The following is an 18,017-nucleotide window of genomic DNA, read 5'->3' on the forward strand; positions in this document are numbered from 1 at the left end:
CATCTCTTCCAGACAGACATGCTGGAAGCAGCAGCAATAATTTCTGACCTATTATGGGCAAATCAGCAGTATTAAGTGATCTTCAAAGCACTTCTGTAGATGGTACAAAATGTATATAAGCTGCTCCATTGGCAAAATTATCTACCTTCTGGTGCCATTACACAGAACAGCCTAATATGCATAATTACAGTAATTATGCAGAGTACAGCACAAACAAAAACAAAATTATATGCTGCTTCACACTGGCACTCTTTCAGACAGAAATTAATTTTCACATTTACAGTATTGCAAATATGGACAACATTAGTACAGCAGAATTTGAACGTAATTATGCATACCAACTCCACATTAAATTGGTGTTTTCCATCTCCAGTATGTTGTAGGTAGCTGTTGTGATGTCTTTTTGATAGTACACTAAACCACCTAAACTTTAACAACATGCAAGTCCATCTCTGCTTGTCTTTCAACAGCATCACTGAAAGTAAAGTACCACAGCATCTGTAACCACCTGCTGCCTTCAAGCTGACTGACTCTGCTTTCCATAGCACAAGGAACTAGTAGGAATTGCCAGCCATGAAATCTTGACTTTGGGACAAAATATACCTAAAATCACATCTTCAGATCATTCTAAAAAGAAACATCCTTCCTTGTTTAGAATTCAAAACATACTTTTTAAGTTTCCCACCAAAAAAAAAAAAAAAGAGAGAGAGGGAGAAAGAGAAAATATTTTAAGCAGAATGGACTGTTTCCTTTCAGTTCAACTATTTTTAAGCAAAATGAAAACTTGGAGCCCAAGGTCTTCCTACACTGCAGTAACAACCTGCATGAACACAGCTCTTTGCAAAACACATATCCCCTATATGCTCTGATAAAATTTCAAGTTACTGTTATTTTATGCATATGGTTACCTAAAAGGAGAATCCCTGTTGGGACACCAGACTACTCTGACTTTGAGCCTGCCACATTGGCTGGGAAGTGTCCCAGACCTTTTCCTCTCGTCAGCCCCAGCAGCTGGGCAAGGCCCTGGGGTAAGAACAAGAGGGAGATGAGTGAGTATTTAAGTGTTGAGGGTACCTGGAAAGGACTCACCAGGCACCAGAGATAAGACACTGCTGTGACTGAGAGAGTATCCAGAACCCATCTAGAGAAGCAGAAAATGCTTGTAGTGCTGGGGTGTGACTGCAGGCAGTGAGCTGCTGCTGGCACAGAAAACCTGCACTTGGAAACGCAGTAGCTGGGAGAAGAAGAATAATGAGTGGCCCAGTTTAAAGCTTCCAAGAGAAGAAGGTTGATGTCAGTGGCAGTTTTGGAAGTCTTTCTCACCTGTTTGGACACCAGCTCTTTCAAAATGGTTTCATCTATCCAGGCTTTTGATACTTAGGAGAGGGAAGATGGAGGAAGAAGGATCATGGCAAGCAAGCTGCTGAAAAAAGCAAAACTGAATGTTTGTTAAAGGACTGAATTAGTAGAACTGTTTTCCACATTGTCACATCATGATGACCTCCTTCAGCTCAGAGTGGATACACTGGCAGGCATTAAAACCCAGACCAAGACCAGGAAATGCAAAGATTGCTCACGTGAGAGGAAAGCCATGAAGCCCTGCTGTGGGTCAGCAGGGACAGGGATGCTCAGGCTTGTCCAGACTGATCAAGCACAGGAGAGGCAATCAGCCAGGCTCCTTCAGCCACGGCCCTGTCCTGAAAGTCCCAGGTCAGAAGAACATCTGGGCAGAAAAGCACTGCTTCCTTCCAGATGTTCCTCTAGTCAGCTCTGAGTGAAAGCTAAAATGCTAACATTTCTGGAGGAAACAAGGCTCTTCGTGTCTGCATCCAGGATTGTTTGTCTTTGGTTGTGTCTCTTCCCTAACCCTTTGTGAGCCCATTGGACAATTTAGATCTAATAAGACAAACCAGAAGTCTTACAGTCATTAAGTTCCCACACATTTCCTGAAAATGGCATGTGGGTGGAAGAGAAAGAGCTCATTAATGCTGCCTGTGGGGGAAAGGCTGGTGAACAAACTCCCCCCTCTTTAGAAACCAGATTGCACACAAGGGACAGAAAGCAAGTGGTTCTGAAAATCCCAAGTGTGGGGAAAGCTTGAGGTCTGAAGAGGACCCAAACAAAAAGGTCAAAACCACAGAAACAAACACAAACTTTCCTTCCTTATATGTTTTGACATTCAGTCTTACCACTGGGGGTAATCCAATCTATTTTAGTTTCAGGACCTGAAAAGAGAAGGGAACCAGGTGTATTTGTGTTTGGAGTTCAAGTGGGCACATCTGTGAGCCCACATGAGCTCCATGCAGGAAGGAAACACTCCGCAAATAACACGGAGCTCTCGTGTATCTTCAACTGCCCTGAGACTGGGGAATGCCATTTGTAATTGCTGATTGTAGGGGACCATTGAGAAAATTGATGGAGCCCTGGCTGTCAAGTGGACTGCCCTGCACAGGCAGGGCAACAGCTGACCAGAAAGGAAAAGAAGGTTTGGTTACCACAAAACAACAGAAAACTAGGGTGAAGGCTTTATAATCAAAGCTGTGGCTCATGTATTAGCTGAATATTCTGCTTCCATGTGAAGATGTATCCAGCTGAACAAATCAGTTTTGACTCTTTGATAAAATTATCTATTGAACACATTTACAATCAAATAGCAGCCAACTTCTTCACTGTTGGTATGGAGGGGGGGTTTTTGTATAGCTATGCCAGTGTGTAACACTCTCTGTGTGGTCTCTGGATCTCCAAGTGCAAGGACTCAGGCCGTCACTTTTCTTGGCAGAAAATATCCTACAATTTTCCTAAAGTTCAAGGCTTAATTCTCATCCCTACAGCACTCTGACTGTATAATAATCTTCAAGTTGTCACTAAGGAGCTATGGCAATAACTTGAAGACTATGACCTAAAGCACCTTCTCAAACATCTACTTTTTATCTTATATTCTTTTAATCTTAATAATTACAGAAACAACATATAAAAAGATTGAAATATTTTAAATAAGGCAGAGGATATTTTCATTTAATTTCTTTAATCAAAAGATTTTCCAAATGTGACCATTTAAAAGAAACATTTCCACTGCAAATACTGGAAAAATAAAATTAATTACATAGAATTATTTCAGCTTCTGACATTTTATTTCCCTATCTGATTTATTTTATGGGAGTGTTCTCTTCATTTTGCTTTATTCTATGATGTTTTTAGAATGAATTAACTTTATTCCCAGATCAAACCACCTCCCTAATAAGTTCATTTATCCTTTTGGATGCAGCACTGAAGTACAAGCCAGTCACCCAAGCCAGTCACAAAGGAAGATTGCTCTGAGTGGAATTCACTTATGTCCAAAGGCCAACTTCTCAAGTTTGCAGGTTGATAAATCTGGAATCACAGACACTTCCCAGGAGGTAAGTTGTCTGAAAGTTGCATGGGACTTTGATTTTGCAAAAGGACAAAAAGCAAAGCAACACAAGGAGCCCAATGTGATTCATGAGAGAGAAACCCTTCCAGGAGCCTTCTTCCCCTGCAGGGACCTGGGCTCTGTTCTCTGCACCAGTGCCACAAGAAGATCTAGCCACTCATTAAAAATGTATTCCAGGTTCACAAAGTCATAGATTGGTTGAGTTTGGAAGGCAGATCATACAGTCCTGACCCGTGCTCAGAGCAGAGTCAAAACAAGACAGCTGCTCAGGGCTGTGTCCAGTCAGGTTTTGAACATCTCCAAGGGATTTTGCCTTGGGGCACTTTTTCCTTGATATTCAACAATAGAAGAATTGGAGCACTCTACAACCTGTATCAACAAATTGGATAAAAGCAACCATCTCTCCCTAAAACATCACATCTCTTATAAGATCAGAATGGTCTTTTCTGCTACTGCTGCTATTGCTGCTATAAAATTTCAATTTTCTTTTTTGGACTTTAAGAGTAGGTTTTACAGATTCTTCACAAGTAATTAAAATCTCCTGCCTCTTACCTCTGTATATTTGAACAGATTGCCTCATATATTCTCTAAAACTATTATTAATCACATTTATTACCTGAAGATTTAAGCCTTAGTATGAGAGATCCATATAGAGAGTAAGGAGGTACTTTTGGAGAGGAACATTTCTGAGCTGTGTACTTCTTCCATTAATCAAGGCACCAAAGGAACGATCTCCACCAATACAGCTACCCCAGTTCTCAGCAGGCAACAATCTCCCTTTAATGTCTGTAAAGCATTTCTTATTTAATAATACCAGCTAATTAAATAATCAGAGAAGCATATGTCTATGGAGAATCAGAGAAGTATATGCCTGTGAAGACTGTTCAGTCCCAGGCACAAGTGTGAGAATGTGGGTTTTTTTCTTCTAATAAGTATTGAAGCTAAATTCTTCCTTAGCTTTTCATCTTACTGCTCATTTGAATTTCTCAGAAGCATTCATTTTGACTCTAAGAAAAGCCGTGATTCAAATCCTTGCAGCTTTGCTGATGCTCAGATTAGATCTCCTCGTGGAGCAAAGTGTTCCCCAGGACAGCTCTACTTAGCAGGATGCAGGGTTCGGTATTTGTGTGAATCAATCCAGACCATTCCAGGGTCACTTTCAGCAAAGGAAAGCCTGCCTGTTAAGACCAGATAAGAGTGAGGTCATTGATTTATTTTTCCCTCTTAATCTGGCAAGGTTTCAGTTGAAGCCTAAACTCATTATCTCTGTGGAAATACAAACACAACTTGGTCCCTTGAAGCAAGTTAATTTAGTTTGAAAACAGTTAGGGAGTTACCTTCTGAATTCAATTAGCTAATAACTCCTCATGGGTAAAGGTCACAAGAGCAAGGCACTGTGCTGGTTCAAGTTAAATGCAATTCTAGGTAATATCAGAGCAGCACTTTTTCCCTTCTTACTGAGTCATGGCTGCAGGTTCTGGCCACCATCTCCAAATTCTCTGTCAGAAGGGAGAGAAATTTTTGCCAGAAGGGATCACCTTCAGGGATGAGAACAGCAGCAGTACCTTTGAGCCACAGCTCCTGCAGTGTCTCCCCTTTATACTGGAAATAAATCAGCAGGGGAAGACATTCCCCCTGTCAACCACACTGAATAAAGCCCCTCTACTCACCCATGTTAATCAAAATAATCTGTACATTAAAATCAAAATCCTCTCTGCAGCAAGATGCAGGATTCACTTCTATTCCCAGCTGTTGAGATGGCTCCTGTGAGGACTGGTGCTGTAGGAGAGCCTGTGTTCCTGCAAAAGATACGACACTCGAGGATCACTCAGAGACCACCAGCTGCAAGAGGCTGTTCCAGGCTGGGCTGGGAAAACATTTCCAGCTTAACATCCAAGTTAGAAAATAATACAATGATAGAAACCCTGACAGGCTTGATCACAGTATAATAACTGTTGGTATTGCTACTATAATAGAGGGGAAGTGAATGGTGGAAGGGCGGCACATTTTAATTGTTCTCACAAGGAAACACCGGGCTCTGAGCTACGGCAGGCAATCACCAGCTACAAGCAGTTCCCTCTCAGAGAAACAATTTTTCATTTTATAATGTGAAAGCAAATTTCTTGCCAGTATTACCTCAGGTCATTAGCTATATTGTAATTCTTGTATTTTTCCAAACTGATTTCCCCCTTAATTTGATTTTGAGCAGCTGATTAAATTTACCCTCCTTGAAGAAACAGACATTCAATTTAACTCTAGTTCGACATTCTCCTGGTATCAAAAAGCAGTTCTCGTGGTCACACTTCTAGCTACAGAGTAATTTTGTCACTGCTTTAAAGGGGCATTCTGTAAGCAATGACAATATGTTGGCTTCTCCTGCACATCCATGTTATACACAAGCTCAGAAAGCAGAACAAAAAAATGTACAATGCAGAAGGTACTCTTCAGACAACTACAAATCATTGAATTACAGGACGAAGGCAAACCCAATGCAGCACTGGTATTCATTTTACTGACTTATCCCACAAGGAATCAGAGGCACGGGTGCCTCTGGTTCATTACCATAGTCCCCAGGGCTCTCACCTCCTCAGGTGGCTGGATCAATGAGACCTTCCAAACACATTCTCTTTCAAGACTCTGAGTGGACATCCAGGCTGGGTCTAAATTATTTAAGTAGGGATCAAACCTTGGGATCCTGTAGGTCTCTGAGCTACTTTATGTGCAAAACATTAAAAAAACATTACACAGAAACATTATGCTGAAGAATTCTACTGGATCAGATCAAAGGTCCACTTAGACCAGTATTCCACCACTAACAGGAACCAGCAGCAGATAGCAAGGCAAACAATTTTAAAAGGGGTAACCATGCAGTCATTTTCTCCACTCTTTCCTCCCCACATGCAGAGCCTGCCACACAGGCAGCTCCTCAGGCACAAATGTCATCTCCTTGCCTATTAGTCCCTGACAGATCTCCTTTTCCTGTTAATTTGCCTCATTGGTTTTGAGCCCATCTAACCTCTTGACACCCAGCAGATACTGTAAGACTGGGTCCAGTTTAATCACACACCACTTGCTGTTTGCTTAAGCCACTACCCAGTAATTCCACCTGATGTCCCCTGTTCTTGTTCTGGGAGAAACGCAAACAATCATTTGCTACTTATTTTCTCCGTGCCACTCATGATTTTAAACACCGCTATCACACGCCTTTCCACCTTCCCTTTCCCCATCTAAAGAGTCTATCTAATCAATCTCAATTCAGAAGCTGCTCTTTCTTTGTGAAAACACTTGTCAGGTTTCTCTGTCCCCTTTGAACACTGGCATACCTTTTCTTAGCCGTGGAGACCAGAACAGTGCACAGTAATCAAGAGGTGAACAGACAGCAAAATAATTATTTTGTTTGCTGTGTCTTCCCTAGCAATTTCTGACAATCCATTTGCTTTTGAGCATTGCTCTGCCCTCAGCCAACGTTTCTTAGAATTACTGACAGCTAATTTGAGCCCTGTTCCCTGAGTCACAATAGGTAGTTTAAAGCCCATTTCAGCAACTACAGTCAGGTTTATTTTTTCCCATGTGCGTTATCTTGCGGTTGTTGGCACCAAATGCAGGCTGCCATTTTACTGCAATGCCACTCACCACGTTTTTAAAAGTAGATTTTTATTTCTCCTACCCTGAATAACTCCATCAAAGAAGCATCCAGCACTATTTAGAACATTTTCCAGACCACTTATGAATTTGCCAGGCATCACAGAACTCAGCGCAGATCCCTATGGGATTCCACTTGTTATCTCCCACTCAAATACCTGACTGTTTATTCCTACTCCTCACATCATTTCCAGCAGGGAACTTTCCTTTCATCCTGCAACTGTTTTGCTTCTTTAGGATCTTCTGACTGAGGAGCTTATCAAAAGCTTTAGGAAAATCTGAGCACACTGTACCAACCAAATCACCCTAATCCACACTCATGTCAGTGCTTCAGACAAAGTGCAGTGGATTTCTCTCAGACACGATTTCTCTTGACAAAAGCCACATTGACACGTTTCCAAAGTCCTTTTTAAACAGAGGTGACAAATTGCTATTTTCCCTTTCTGTGGCACAATAGATGTGTGGGGCAGGGGTTCCTGTTCTGCTGCTGAAAGTTGGCTGAATCTGAGTGTGCAGTGGCTGCAATGACCAGAAGTCCCTCCAGCCCTAACCATGCAAACAAGGCCCTGCTTGCCCTTCTGAAGGATGCCAAGCACTGCTTCCTCTGCAGGGATTCCCCTTTAGTGTCTTCAACACGCAGTCACTCGTGCTGCTCCACAGCAGCAGAACCGCTCTCATCGTGACTCTTTCTCCACTAACACTCCTGCTTCTTTCTGCAGCTGCTTGTAGTTGTGATATTTTGTGAAAATCCCTTTGCTAGGATTTTCTTCTCCTGAGAAGCTGAAGGGCCTCAGCTTCAAGTGTAAACAATTTGTGATCTGCTGCTGTGGAATGCAGCAGGTGCTTCCTCCATTGGTCAGTGTGGGATGTTTCTGCTTGGTGGCCAATCCAGGAGGCAGCAGCTCTCGGACTCTCTGGGAGTCACAGAACTTTGTTATTCATTCCTTTCTATTCCTGTCTTGCCTTCTGATGAATCTTTCTCTCTGTTCTTTGTAGTATAGTTATAGTGTGGTCTTTTTAATGTAATAGATATCATAATATAATAAACCAGCCTTCTGAAATGGAGTCAAGATCTCTCCTTCCCTTCACCAAGTCCCGACTGCCCAGAAGACCCGCGGTAATAAATGGTGACCCCAGACACGGTAATAGCTGCTCTCTTCTGTGAATTACTTCCACACCTTTAGTGCCCACAATACCCCCACAGAACCACCTTTCCCTCAGCAGCCAGACCTCTCCTGCAGCCAGGCTGCACCTTCCTTGTGAACTCAGGCCTTCCTGGAGCTCATGGAGGGGGCTGGGATCTGCTCTCACAGGGGAGAGGCCCCTGCCTCTCTCCACCACGTTCAGCCATCCCTGCAGAACATGACATGACAGAGCTATCTTTTAAGAAGGTTTAACCAAACTCCATATTAAAATTCACATGGGTTCCCCAGTGAAGAAAATTTTGAAGCCACAGAACTACACTGGTGCTTCCTTTTACAATCAGAGATTAATCATCTTAGTGTTATGGCTACTCGTGTAAAGTCTGAGGCATCAATTAAATTAAGGTAAGTGACAGGGTCTCCCTAATAGCATTCAGCTATTTGACAACATATCTGGTAGTTATTTCAAATTGTTGTGGCTATTGCAAATAAAATTTAACTATGCAAACACACTTGGTTTCTAATTTTACCTGGTTTCATGTTAATAGGCTTATTCTCATCCTATTCTTATCCCTTTTCAGATTTTTCATTTAATGCCTTGGAAAATATAAGCATGCACATTTCAGTGGCAACTCAGCTTTTCAGAACATATCACAAGTTCTTAGAGATGTATACATAAAAGGAGTAAAAAATCCACCAGGATCTTAGGCACTGCTTTGCATGTATGAGGTGCTATCTGTAAAAGAATTCAATCAGAAAATTCATTACAAAATGTGAGAAATGGCCCAGAACCTTCAGTCTAGTGTATGCTGGAATTTATGAAGTAGTGTTAAGGGAAAATTGTTTCCAGAAGGCATCAGATAAGATGGCAAAGATAAAAACTTCCAAATAAGGAATTGGAAAGCAGACATACACAGTGATGCCCAAAATATGCCTTTTTAATTCCAGGTACCAATGCTCTAGTTAACAGGTGGATCTGTATTCAGTCACGTGAAGCGAGGCCAGGGATTAAAAATGTTCCTGTCCCTGAAAACAGCTATTATGAAGTATGTTAACAGTAATGGATTATTCTCAACTGAGGAGGTGAAACTTTTCAGTGGAAGAAAAATACTTAATTTGAGTTTTTTCACTGACACACTTGGGTGTCTGTGTGCATACATGTACACACAGAGGCCACGTGAGCTCAGAGAGCATTGTAAAAACACAGGCCCTGAGTTTCTCAGTCTTTTTAATATTGAAAGGTGAAACAGCTAAGGTGGTACTACTTTCCTGCTGTGAAACACCCCCAACTGTTTCCTTTCACATGAAATGTCTTTCGAGCTGGACCACTTAAGTCCCTGGGGCTACAGTAAGTACCTCTAGGCAGTAAATGGTATAATTTACTGCAAAATTTGTGTACAAAATATCTCCCTCCACAGCACCCCAGAAGCCAGAAGGACACATGCACAATGAATATTTCAGGACTTAGAACTCATAAAGAAAGGAAAATTCAGAAACTATAGATCCCAAACCCAACCACATTGGGACAATCACTGCACAGAAACCAAGCTTGAATGAACAGCTTCCAACTAATTAAAACCTAATAACCATAGCAATGTTTCCAGCTCTGCATGCTTCACTAAATGTTTAATTTTTTCCACTGACTTTCATTTCATACATTTTAGCAATATTTGTGTCTCTTGATGCATTGCTGATGCTCAGATTCAGTTCAGTTTTCCCAAGTCTTTATTCCACACTGATTTCCTCAGTGCCTGAGTCACCCTTTCAGAGATGATGTTCCTCCAAACCCAAGCCTGGTCCGGCGGTTTCGGGGTATTTAACCAGGGCAGCAGCGTTGTCTGGGCTGAGTGGGAGCAGGGTAATGCCAGACTCCTGCTGGTGCTGCCTCTAACCTCTTCTCCAGCCAGGCTCTGAAAACAGCCCTGACCCTGCTGCATCTCTCAGCAGCAGTTCCCTGCTGGGGAGGGGAGGGTGAAGGAGCTGCTGGCCTGTCCCTCAGCCAGGAGAAGGCTGCAGGCACAGCAGGGCAGCTGTTCAGACCGCACACCCTCTGCCCTTACACAAACCTCGTGTAAGAACCACAACCAAAGCTGACCCATGGCAAAGGGCTCCTCCTCGCTCTTCTGCTTTCAGCCACCCAAAGGCTGGGCACAGTTGTTCAGGAACATCACGGTATTTGCTTGTTTCCTCAAAATCTTTTCTTCAAATGTCTCACAATAACATGAAAGCTCGCCTTTCATTTAAAACAAGGCCTCCATGGAAAGCCAGACATGTGAATCCTACATGCACACCTGGAAGCAGACTGGTCCAAAGATCTCCAAGCCTCTTACTGCTACTGCTTTCCCTCTTGCAACCTCTCAGCATCTGCATTCAGCAACACTGCACAAAAACTCAAGGCACAGGACTCACCATTTCTTCCTTCCAGGCTTGGGGCTGTTACCTGGCTCTCCGTGGGGAGTGGGGAAAGAGGGAACATTTTGGCTGGTGTGCCGGGAAGCAATCACTGCTGCCAGCAGAGCTCGCGCTCTTCCATTGTGGAAGCACTGCTGTCATCAACAGCAGGCTTCACACCACGAATGTTCAGGCAAAAAGCAAAATCTTTACAGCTTCTGAAAAACAGACAGCCCCTGTAGCTCCAGACAAGACAGACTTCTGTTTTCTTTGAGTGGGTGCAGAAGGATTTAGTACATTTACTGACCAGGCTATACATTCTGTCACCTGGAGCCTTCTGCCTGCTCTTTATTTGTAATTTTTCAAAGAAACCCCTCTGTGAGACAGGACATACTGGTGACAGTCTGTCCCTCCCTCCACAATAACAGCCCTGCAGCAGCTCTCCTGCCTTTATCAGAAGCACCCAGGAGCAGCAAGATGGGAACAGGAATGCACTGAAGCACAAAGTGGCTTCAGTGGGATTATAATGAACTACTGACCCTTAACAAACAATTTGGTAAATATAAACTGTGGTTTGCTGTGGTGCCCTCCTCAAGCACCACAGGGTGCAGGCACAGCAAGCAGGTGACTCTCAAGGGGTACTGCTGCTGCCTGGGGAGGAGCAGAGCACAAAGCTCATGTCTCAGCCAAGCCTTTCAGTATCAATACCAACTTGCCACAACAGTTTCTAGATGGCTTTCTAGTAATAAAACTGAACAAATGGGTAACAAAAACTTAAATTAACAAAGGGATTATGTCAGGTATTTTTAATGAGGCATTTTTAAAATGAATTATTTCTTGCTAAACACTAAGAGTCTGTTGGTAATGTGGCGGCAGACTCACCAGGACAAAAAGCATCATGTCAGGCCTCTGAGAAAGGGCAGCAAATGTTGCAAATGACCTTGAAGACTGTGCTCCTACAGGACGATCAGGAGATACAGAATCTGACTTCTTTGGTTCATTTTTTTTTTAATGCTGCTTGTTTCATTTTCATTAAAAAAATACCATCTGGCAGAAAACTTATCTCAGAAATCAACACCCAGGTCTAGGAGAGGAACTCTGCTCCATTAACTGCTCTGTATTATCAGCTTTCTTAACTGGCAACTTCAGTTCACTCAATAGTTGCTCACAGCAACTATTTCAAAGTGTAGGCTTGAGGAATAATCCCTTGCAACAGCTGTTTGTGCAGAAGGTCAACACATCATTTTATATATCTCAGCAACATTTACCATCTTCAAAATCTTAGAAAGTTTTAAAATGTTTTTTTAAAATAGGGGGAATTACTCGGCAGCACCTCGCACACAGTGAATGACAGAGATGACACAAATTTTGACAAGACATCTGCAGCTGTACAGTGGTTCAGATATAGCCATCCCTCTGTCCAGGGACAGGCTTTGGGTCATGCCTGGAGTGGCACAGGGAGCATTCACTGTGCTCATGCAGAAGTGTTATTTTATTTACAGATTACACCCATTCCCCTTTCCATCACTTTAGACTCCATACTGAGGAAAACAGTCAGAGAATACTGGTTCTCATTCTTGTATTACAATTTAAGTGTGCAAGTTGCACACTGTGCTTTGGTTTAGGCTTCAAGAGCAGCAGAAAAAAGAAAAGCAGATGCACCCAAATGTAGCAAGTATCAGTATTTTCTAAACATTTTTGTCCATATTTTGATTCTGTAATGATGGATATGATTGTAGGGTATAAATATATGCTCTGCACACAGGTAATACACCTCAAGTGTACTACCTATAGTACCTATAGCATCTTGAAATCCCTATGCTTGCACCTAATTTGTAAACTTGCAAACGTCTCCAAACTTCTAAGAATGATGCCTTTCTTAAAAATAAGTAAACATGCCATAATAAATAATACTCATATCTATGTATCACGGGCTTTTTTTCCTTTAATCATGGGAAAACAGCAGCACTACATTTCAAGTTTAGTTGTAGTTGATCAAATATTTACTCTTGCACAGAGGCATGGCTTCCCAAGGCTACCTGGAAAGCTGACAAATCAAAGCAGAGAAAGAGCTTTGGCTCTAACAGGAGTTATTTTAGTATTAATGCAAAGTAATTTACAATTTACTATACAACTTATATGCTAAATTAGACTATTGGATTTATCTGAAGGAGACTTAAGTCATATACCTACGGTCCAAGGAACACAAATATTGGGTTCATTTCACTTCCAATTACTACGAAATTTTGCTTCGTAAGGAAATCTTTAGGTCCTTGCATTAGACCAAGCAGGCAAGCTGAAATAGTTGAACCTCTGAAATATTTGCAAAATTGAACTGGGATAGGTGAGGATGTTACCATAAAAAAGGTAAACTCTTCATTTATTTACAGCAATTCTAAATGGAGCACAGAGATTTCTGAAAGAGCAGAGACGAACCAGGGCCTGTACACTCCACTCCAATTAAAGTAGAGATGATAGCTTCCTGGACTGCTTCCTAATCTCCCAGAAACCGTGCATAGCTAGCAAAAAAGGAAGCAGAAGCAAAAATTCAGTATTGATTTCAGTACTCCATAGTGAGCAGGTTAAAACTCATTTTCTCTGACACATCTTCACCTCTTTCACCAGAACTTTTATGGGGTTTTTTTAAATTTTTTCTTCCTTTTCAAGAGATTACAGTAGCATCGCCAGCATCTTCACTCTCAGAGTTTATTCAATACAGTAAAGTTTTTACTGAAAAATTATATAACCTTGATTGTTGCAACAAGTTCACAGGAACCGGGGTTGTTTGTGAGGACTGAATATAGATTTCAATTTGCATTTCCCACACCTGTGGACCTTGTATTTTAGAGAAGAAAATACCAGATCCCAGATTTTGGGGAATTTCAGACTCTTGGAGAACAGATGACTTCAATTCTTTCCATCGGTATAGCAAGCATGGTACTGCCATCTAGTGAGCAATGTAAAAGCAACTGACACATCAAGGTGCATAAATATTTCTCATTATGAGACATTTTTCTCTTTCATAAGTCCAAATAGAAGAGAATAGCAAATTTAGGTATGGAACGCTGCTAGAAAATAGATAATAGAGAAAGCTTTGCAAGATAAAAGTGAAGCGGCATAAGCAGGCCAGCGTAACAAGAGGAGTTGGGAGCTCTTTATGACCACATTGTCCCACCATCCTGGGAATGCAGCCCTCTCTCCTGCACAGATCAAGGGATCACCCATGCTTCAGACAGCAGGGTCAATTTTTTGACAACAGCTAAATATTCAATTTTTCTTCACGGCCCAAATGCAAGGCATGTAGCACACCCATAAGCTTGTGCAAGGCTATAGTGGCTACCCACAGAAGAGGCTTCCCCCAGGTGCCACCAATAAACATTAGCAACCTCTGTCCCCATTCTGGTTTAAGAGAATAGGAAATTAGGTTGCCACAGGGCTTCTTTCCATCCATGAGGCTGTGGTTCAGACACCTGTGAGGACAAGACACAGCTTTGCTTTGTTTGAGCAGAGAGGTTGTAGGTATGATATTTTATGAAAATTCCTTTGCTAGGATTTTCTTCTCCTGAGAAGCTGAAGGGCCTCAGCTTCAAGTGTAAACAATTTGTTATCTGCTGCTGTGGGATGCAGCAGGTGCTTCCTCCATTGGTCAGTGTGGGATGTTTCTGCTTGGTGGCCAATCCAGGAGGCAGCAGCTCTCGGACTCTCTGGGAGTCACAGAACTTTGTTATTCATTCCTTTCTATTCCTGTCTTGCCTTCTGATGAATCTTTCTCTCTGTTCTTTGTAGTACAGTTATAGTGTGGTCTTTTTTAATGTAATATATATCATAATATAGTAAACCAGCCTTCTGAAATGGAGTCAAGATCTCTCCTTCCCTTCAGCAAGTCTTGACTGCCCTGAAGACCACCGCATCAAATGGTGACCCCAGACGTGGCATCAAGAGGTGACAAATTTTCCACCTTTTCCCAAAGGCTGACTGAGCTGAAGGCTTGGACCAGAGTGCTGTAGGCTCAGATCAGATCTGAGAAGGCAGAACCAAGGGTGGGACGCCGAGGGCAGCAGCCTGTGAATGTCTCTGATGGAGATTACTACCCTTGACACAGTGGGATTACTGCTCTGGGGCTGAAGGTCTGTCTTGGTCAGCTCCACCAGACAAAGCTAGCAAGGTGATTCTGGCTGTGATGGCCCCAGGGCACAGCAGCAGCACACTGCCAAGAGCACGTCCAGACATCCAGCACTGGCTTTCCAGAGCAATTCCTCAACTGTCCTTCACAGTTCACTGACTTGCAGAGAACAGCATATGTCTAACAGGTGTTGTTCAGCACTGACTTTCTCTGTCCTCATCAGTGCAGCGGGCCAAAAATTGTGCTAGTGCACAGAGATGTTTTGGGCATTTCTTTGAATCCAGACTTGGTAAAGAAAGAAAAAATGAGATAGAGCATAAACACACTTGTAACCCACCCCCAGGTGACAGCCAAAGGAAAACTGATGAGGTCCCACAAGGACGACATGATTTGTCAACTCAAGAAGGTGGTTTCACAATGTTTGTTTTTATTCACAAACTTGCAGATTCTGTCAGCACTTACAGAGGCAGAAGAAAGCTTGGAACAGAGGTGCTTTAGAAACCATACTCCCCCCTCACCCAGTGACTAGCGGCACCAACCACCCTTTGCTGCCAGGCTCAGTCAAACACACCAGTGACCTGCTCTGCCCTGCTCCTGTCCCACAGCCCTGCAGGGTTTCTGACACCAATGACACAGGAAGCAGAGCTGGCTGGAGGAGAAAGAAATGAAGCAGAACTTTTCTATGGCAGGTGTGTTTGCAGAGGAAAAACATAAATTCCTCTCTAAACACTAATGCATTCCCCAAAGGTAGGCTGCAGGAATAAACACATCTATGATGCTGCTATAGTATAAAGTGGCAGGTTTTACAGAGTCTATGCTTATGTTCACTCAGTCATACTGCTTCCACTAGCTGACAACACGAGCAGCAGTCAGAAGTCAGGATGCAGCTCAGTTAAAGCAAATGGCACCACCCAACACTTCTCAGCTTGATACACTTTTTCTTCAAGGCCCCTTTGCAGCCAGCACATGCACAGCTGATCCCACCAGTCTGGCCTTACCAAAAGCCAAAGAGCAGAAGTCTTCTCTAATTGTTAATTTTAATTATGGTCATTCTGTTCCAATCCCTCTCACAAAATAGATGTTTTCTACCCTCCTTTCTCCAGCAAAGTTTCCTATGCTATAAATTTTTGTCATGCATGATGAGCAACGCAATATATTTGTTAAAATGTCCCTGTAAAGCAGGAGGAGGATAAAACCAACTGCTAGTTTCACCAGCACAATATTGAACATCTGCTCCATCCGTTCCAGGAAATGGTGACGGGTATCTTGCTACAATATATTACACTAATTTTTCCAAGATATTTTTATGTTTGGTCATTGAAATTGCAGCAAGGTATTTTATTACCACACAGAACCTCCATAACCAATTCTAAACTGCTTCAGTAACTTAAATCACTCCCTGCTCACATAACTTTAGTGCCACTGTGGCGATGACATCCTGCTACTATCAAGGCCTTTGCCAAAACTGAACCTTCCTCATGGGCCTGGATAGGGCATGACAGGAGGAATGCTGCCTGGGTGCAGTGGGGGAAAGGAAGGATTTAAGAGATTTCCCTTCACACACGCTGAGCCTTCCCAGCTTCAGAAGAGCTGTGTAACAGGAGGAATGAAGCAGTGTTTCTCTTATCACATTTTAACAGCATCACTTAATGTCACCAATTCAAACACAACAATCGGCATTCAGTCGAGTATTTAATCACTGGGAAAAGAAAGACTGCTGCCCAGTTTCTCCATTTAGACTCTGAAGAGTGATATACATTTGGATTTCATCATGGACTCCATTTATGAGTTTTTTTCATTTTTAATCACTTGCAGAAGTCTTGAGAGTACAGCATCAGCCAGAAAGTCTTTCTTGTTGCTCTTTTGAACTCCACTCTATGCCTATATATACTTAATCACATATGAACCTCAAATTACTGCTATTAAACTAAATATTAAACATTATATTAAACATTATATTCCGCAGATAAAACCCCTTTTTGTCCTTCAGCATTTTCTCAACTCACCAGAGGCCTGCGTTTTTTCTATTTTTACTGCATTGATTTTACTGGTTTTCTCTCTCATTTACAGATACGTGGGAATATCTTTCAACTGAAGGATGTTAACATTATGTAAAGGGCATACCTTGCGACTGCTCTTTTTTTTTTCAACCTTACTGTGTGTCTACCTTTCAAATCACTGCCATTTCCTACAGCTCAAAACACCAGCACAAAGAAAAGAGCAGGGCCAACCAAAATTCTCTGTGAATTCTCTCTCTCCTCTCTCACAGAGGCCATGACTGTCACTTTTCTGATGAGCACTGAGATTGAGGGAAGCTTGATATTAAACTCAGTGCTACTAGAGTTAGATCATGTAAAACAGTAATCTATCAACACGTTTTAGCAAGCTGAAATGTAAAGCTCATCTGATTCTGAGATCAGTGGGAATACACAGGTTGTTTAAGTGCTTTTTTCCACCACAACCAGAATGCTTAACATGAGCAAAATGGGTTTTCTTCATCCTCTTTTTAATGACATGACCTTGATAGGGAAGAGGTGTCAAACTCAAACAGCAGCACTGAAAATAACAGGTTTTACCCTGCTTTCAACACTTGGGGAGGTACAGAGAATGGCTACCACCAACTCCCTGTGGAAAAAACAGGACAAGGGGATCTCATGTGCCATCAAGTCCATTTCCCCTTTAGGCAGACATTTAATACAATTTTTTTATAATTCCACACATGCTGATCAAGTTTGGTAAATATGCCGGTGTTTGCTCCTGTACTCATGAGAGGGCTGTCCCAGAGCCTTACACTTCTGACCCTCAGTAGTCTTCAATCCCTTCCTTCTGGGGCCCAGGGAAGATTACTACTGTGGCAGTAAGGATATGAGTGGCATAGCCCTAACTTGGAGAACCTAGACTGGAATTTAGAGGCAAATACCCCAAGAGATGGGAAAGAAAAGGAGATCTTTCTGGAGAGAAGTCCAAGCTTTGGGAGAAAGGAACACTGACATCATAGGTTAAGAAGTCCAAGCATGCCTACAAGATCTTGTTTCTACCCCTCCTGTGAATTTAATTCTGTGAAGTACCTTTCTGAAGAGTGAAATCTGTTACAGGAAACCAGAAATATATCAGGATATTTTCAAGACACAATGTATACTCACAGGTGCCTTGCTAGTCCTTTTCTTCTTTTACAGAGCCTTTATCTTTGAAAATGGCCCTCAGCGTATTCTTTTGCCTCTGCTCTTTACATGTCTGTTCTGTATCATTTGAGGGAAAAAAAATGCAGAGAAATTGTACAGTCCATTCTGGCACAGGGGCTACAGCA

The 18,017-nt window shown here is 42.3% G+C and overlaps 1 protein-coding gene across 6 annotated transcripts in view; it reads right to left on the bottom strand.

The window, feature by feature from the left end:
- Window positions 1–18,017, bottom strand: part of ACOT9 (acyl-CoA thioesterase 9) — a 72,094-nt gene that overhangs the window by 15,357 nt on the left and 38,720 nt on the right. For 5 of the 6 annotated variants that reach the window (XM_038132386.1, XM_038132329.1, XM_038132367.1 and 2 more), the window contains 2 exons: window positions 5,083–5,211; window positions 3,014–4,590 (listed from right to left, as the gene is read on the bottom strand). In XM_038132386.1, the coding sequence (XP_037988314.1) occupies window positions 4,508–4,590; window positions 5,083–5,211 (212 nt within the window). In that variant the 3' untranslated portion in view covers window positions 3,014–4,507. Of the gene's footprint in view, window positions 1–3,013; window positions 4,591–5,082; window positions 5,212–18,017 lie in introns of those variants that run through there. The other variant, XM_038132339.1, reaches the window with a different exon arrangement.

Source organism: Motacilla alba, chromosome 1, assembly GCF_015832195.1.
Source record: "Motacilla alba alba isolate MOTALB_02 chromosome 1, Motacilla_alba_V1.0_pri, whole genome shotgun sequence".
Lineage (NCBI taxonomy): Eukaryota > Metazoa > Chordata > Aves > Passeriformes > Motacillidae > Motacilla > Motacilla alba.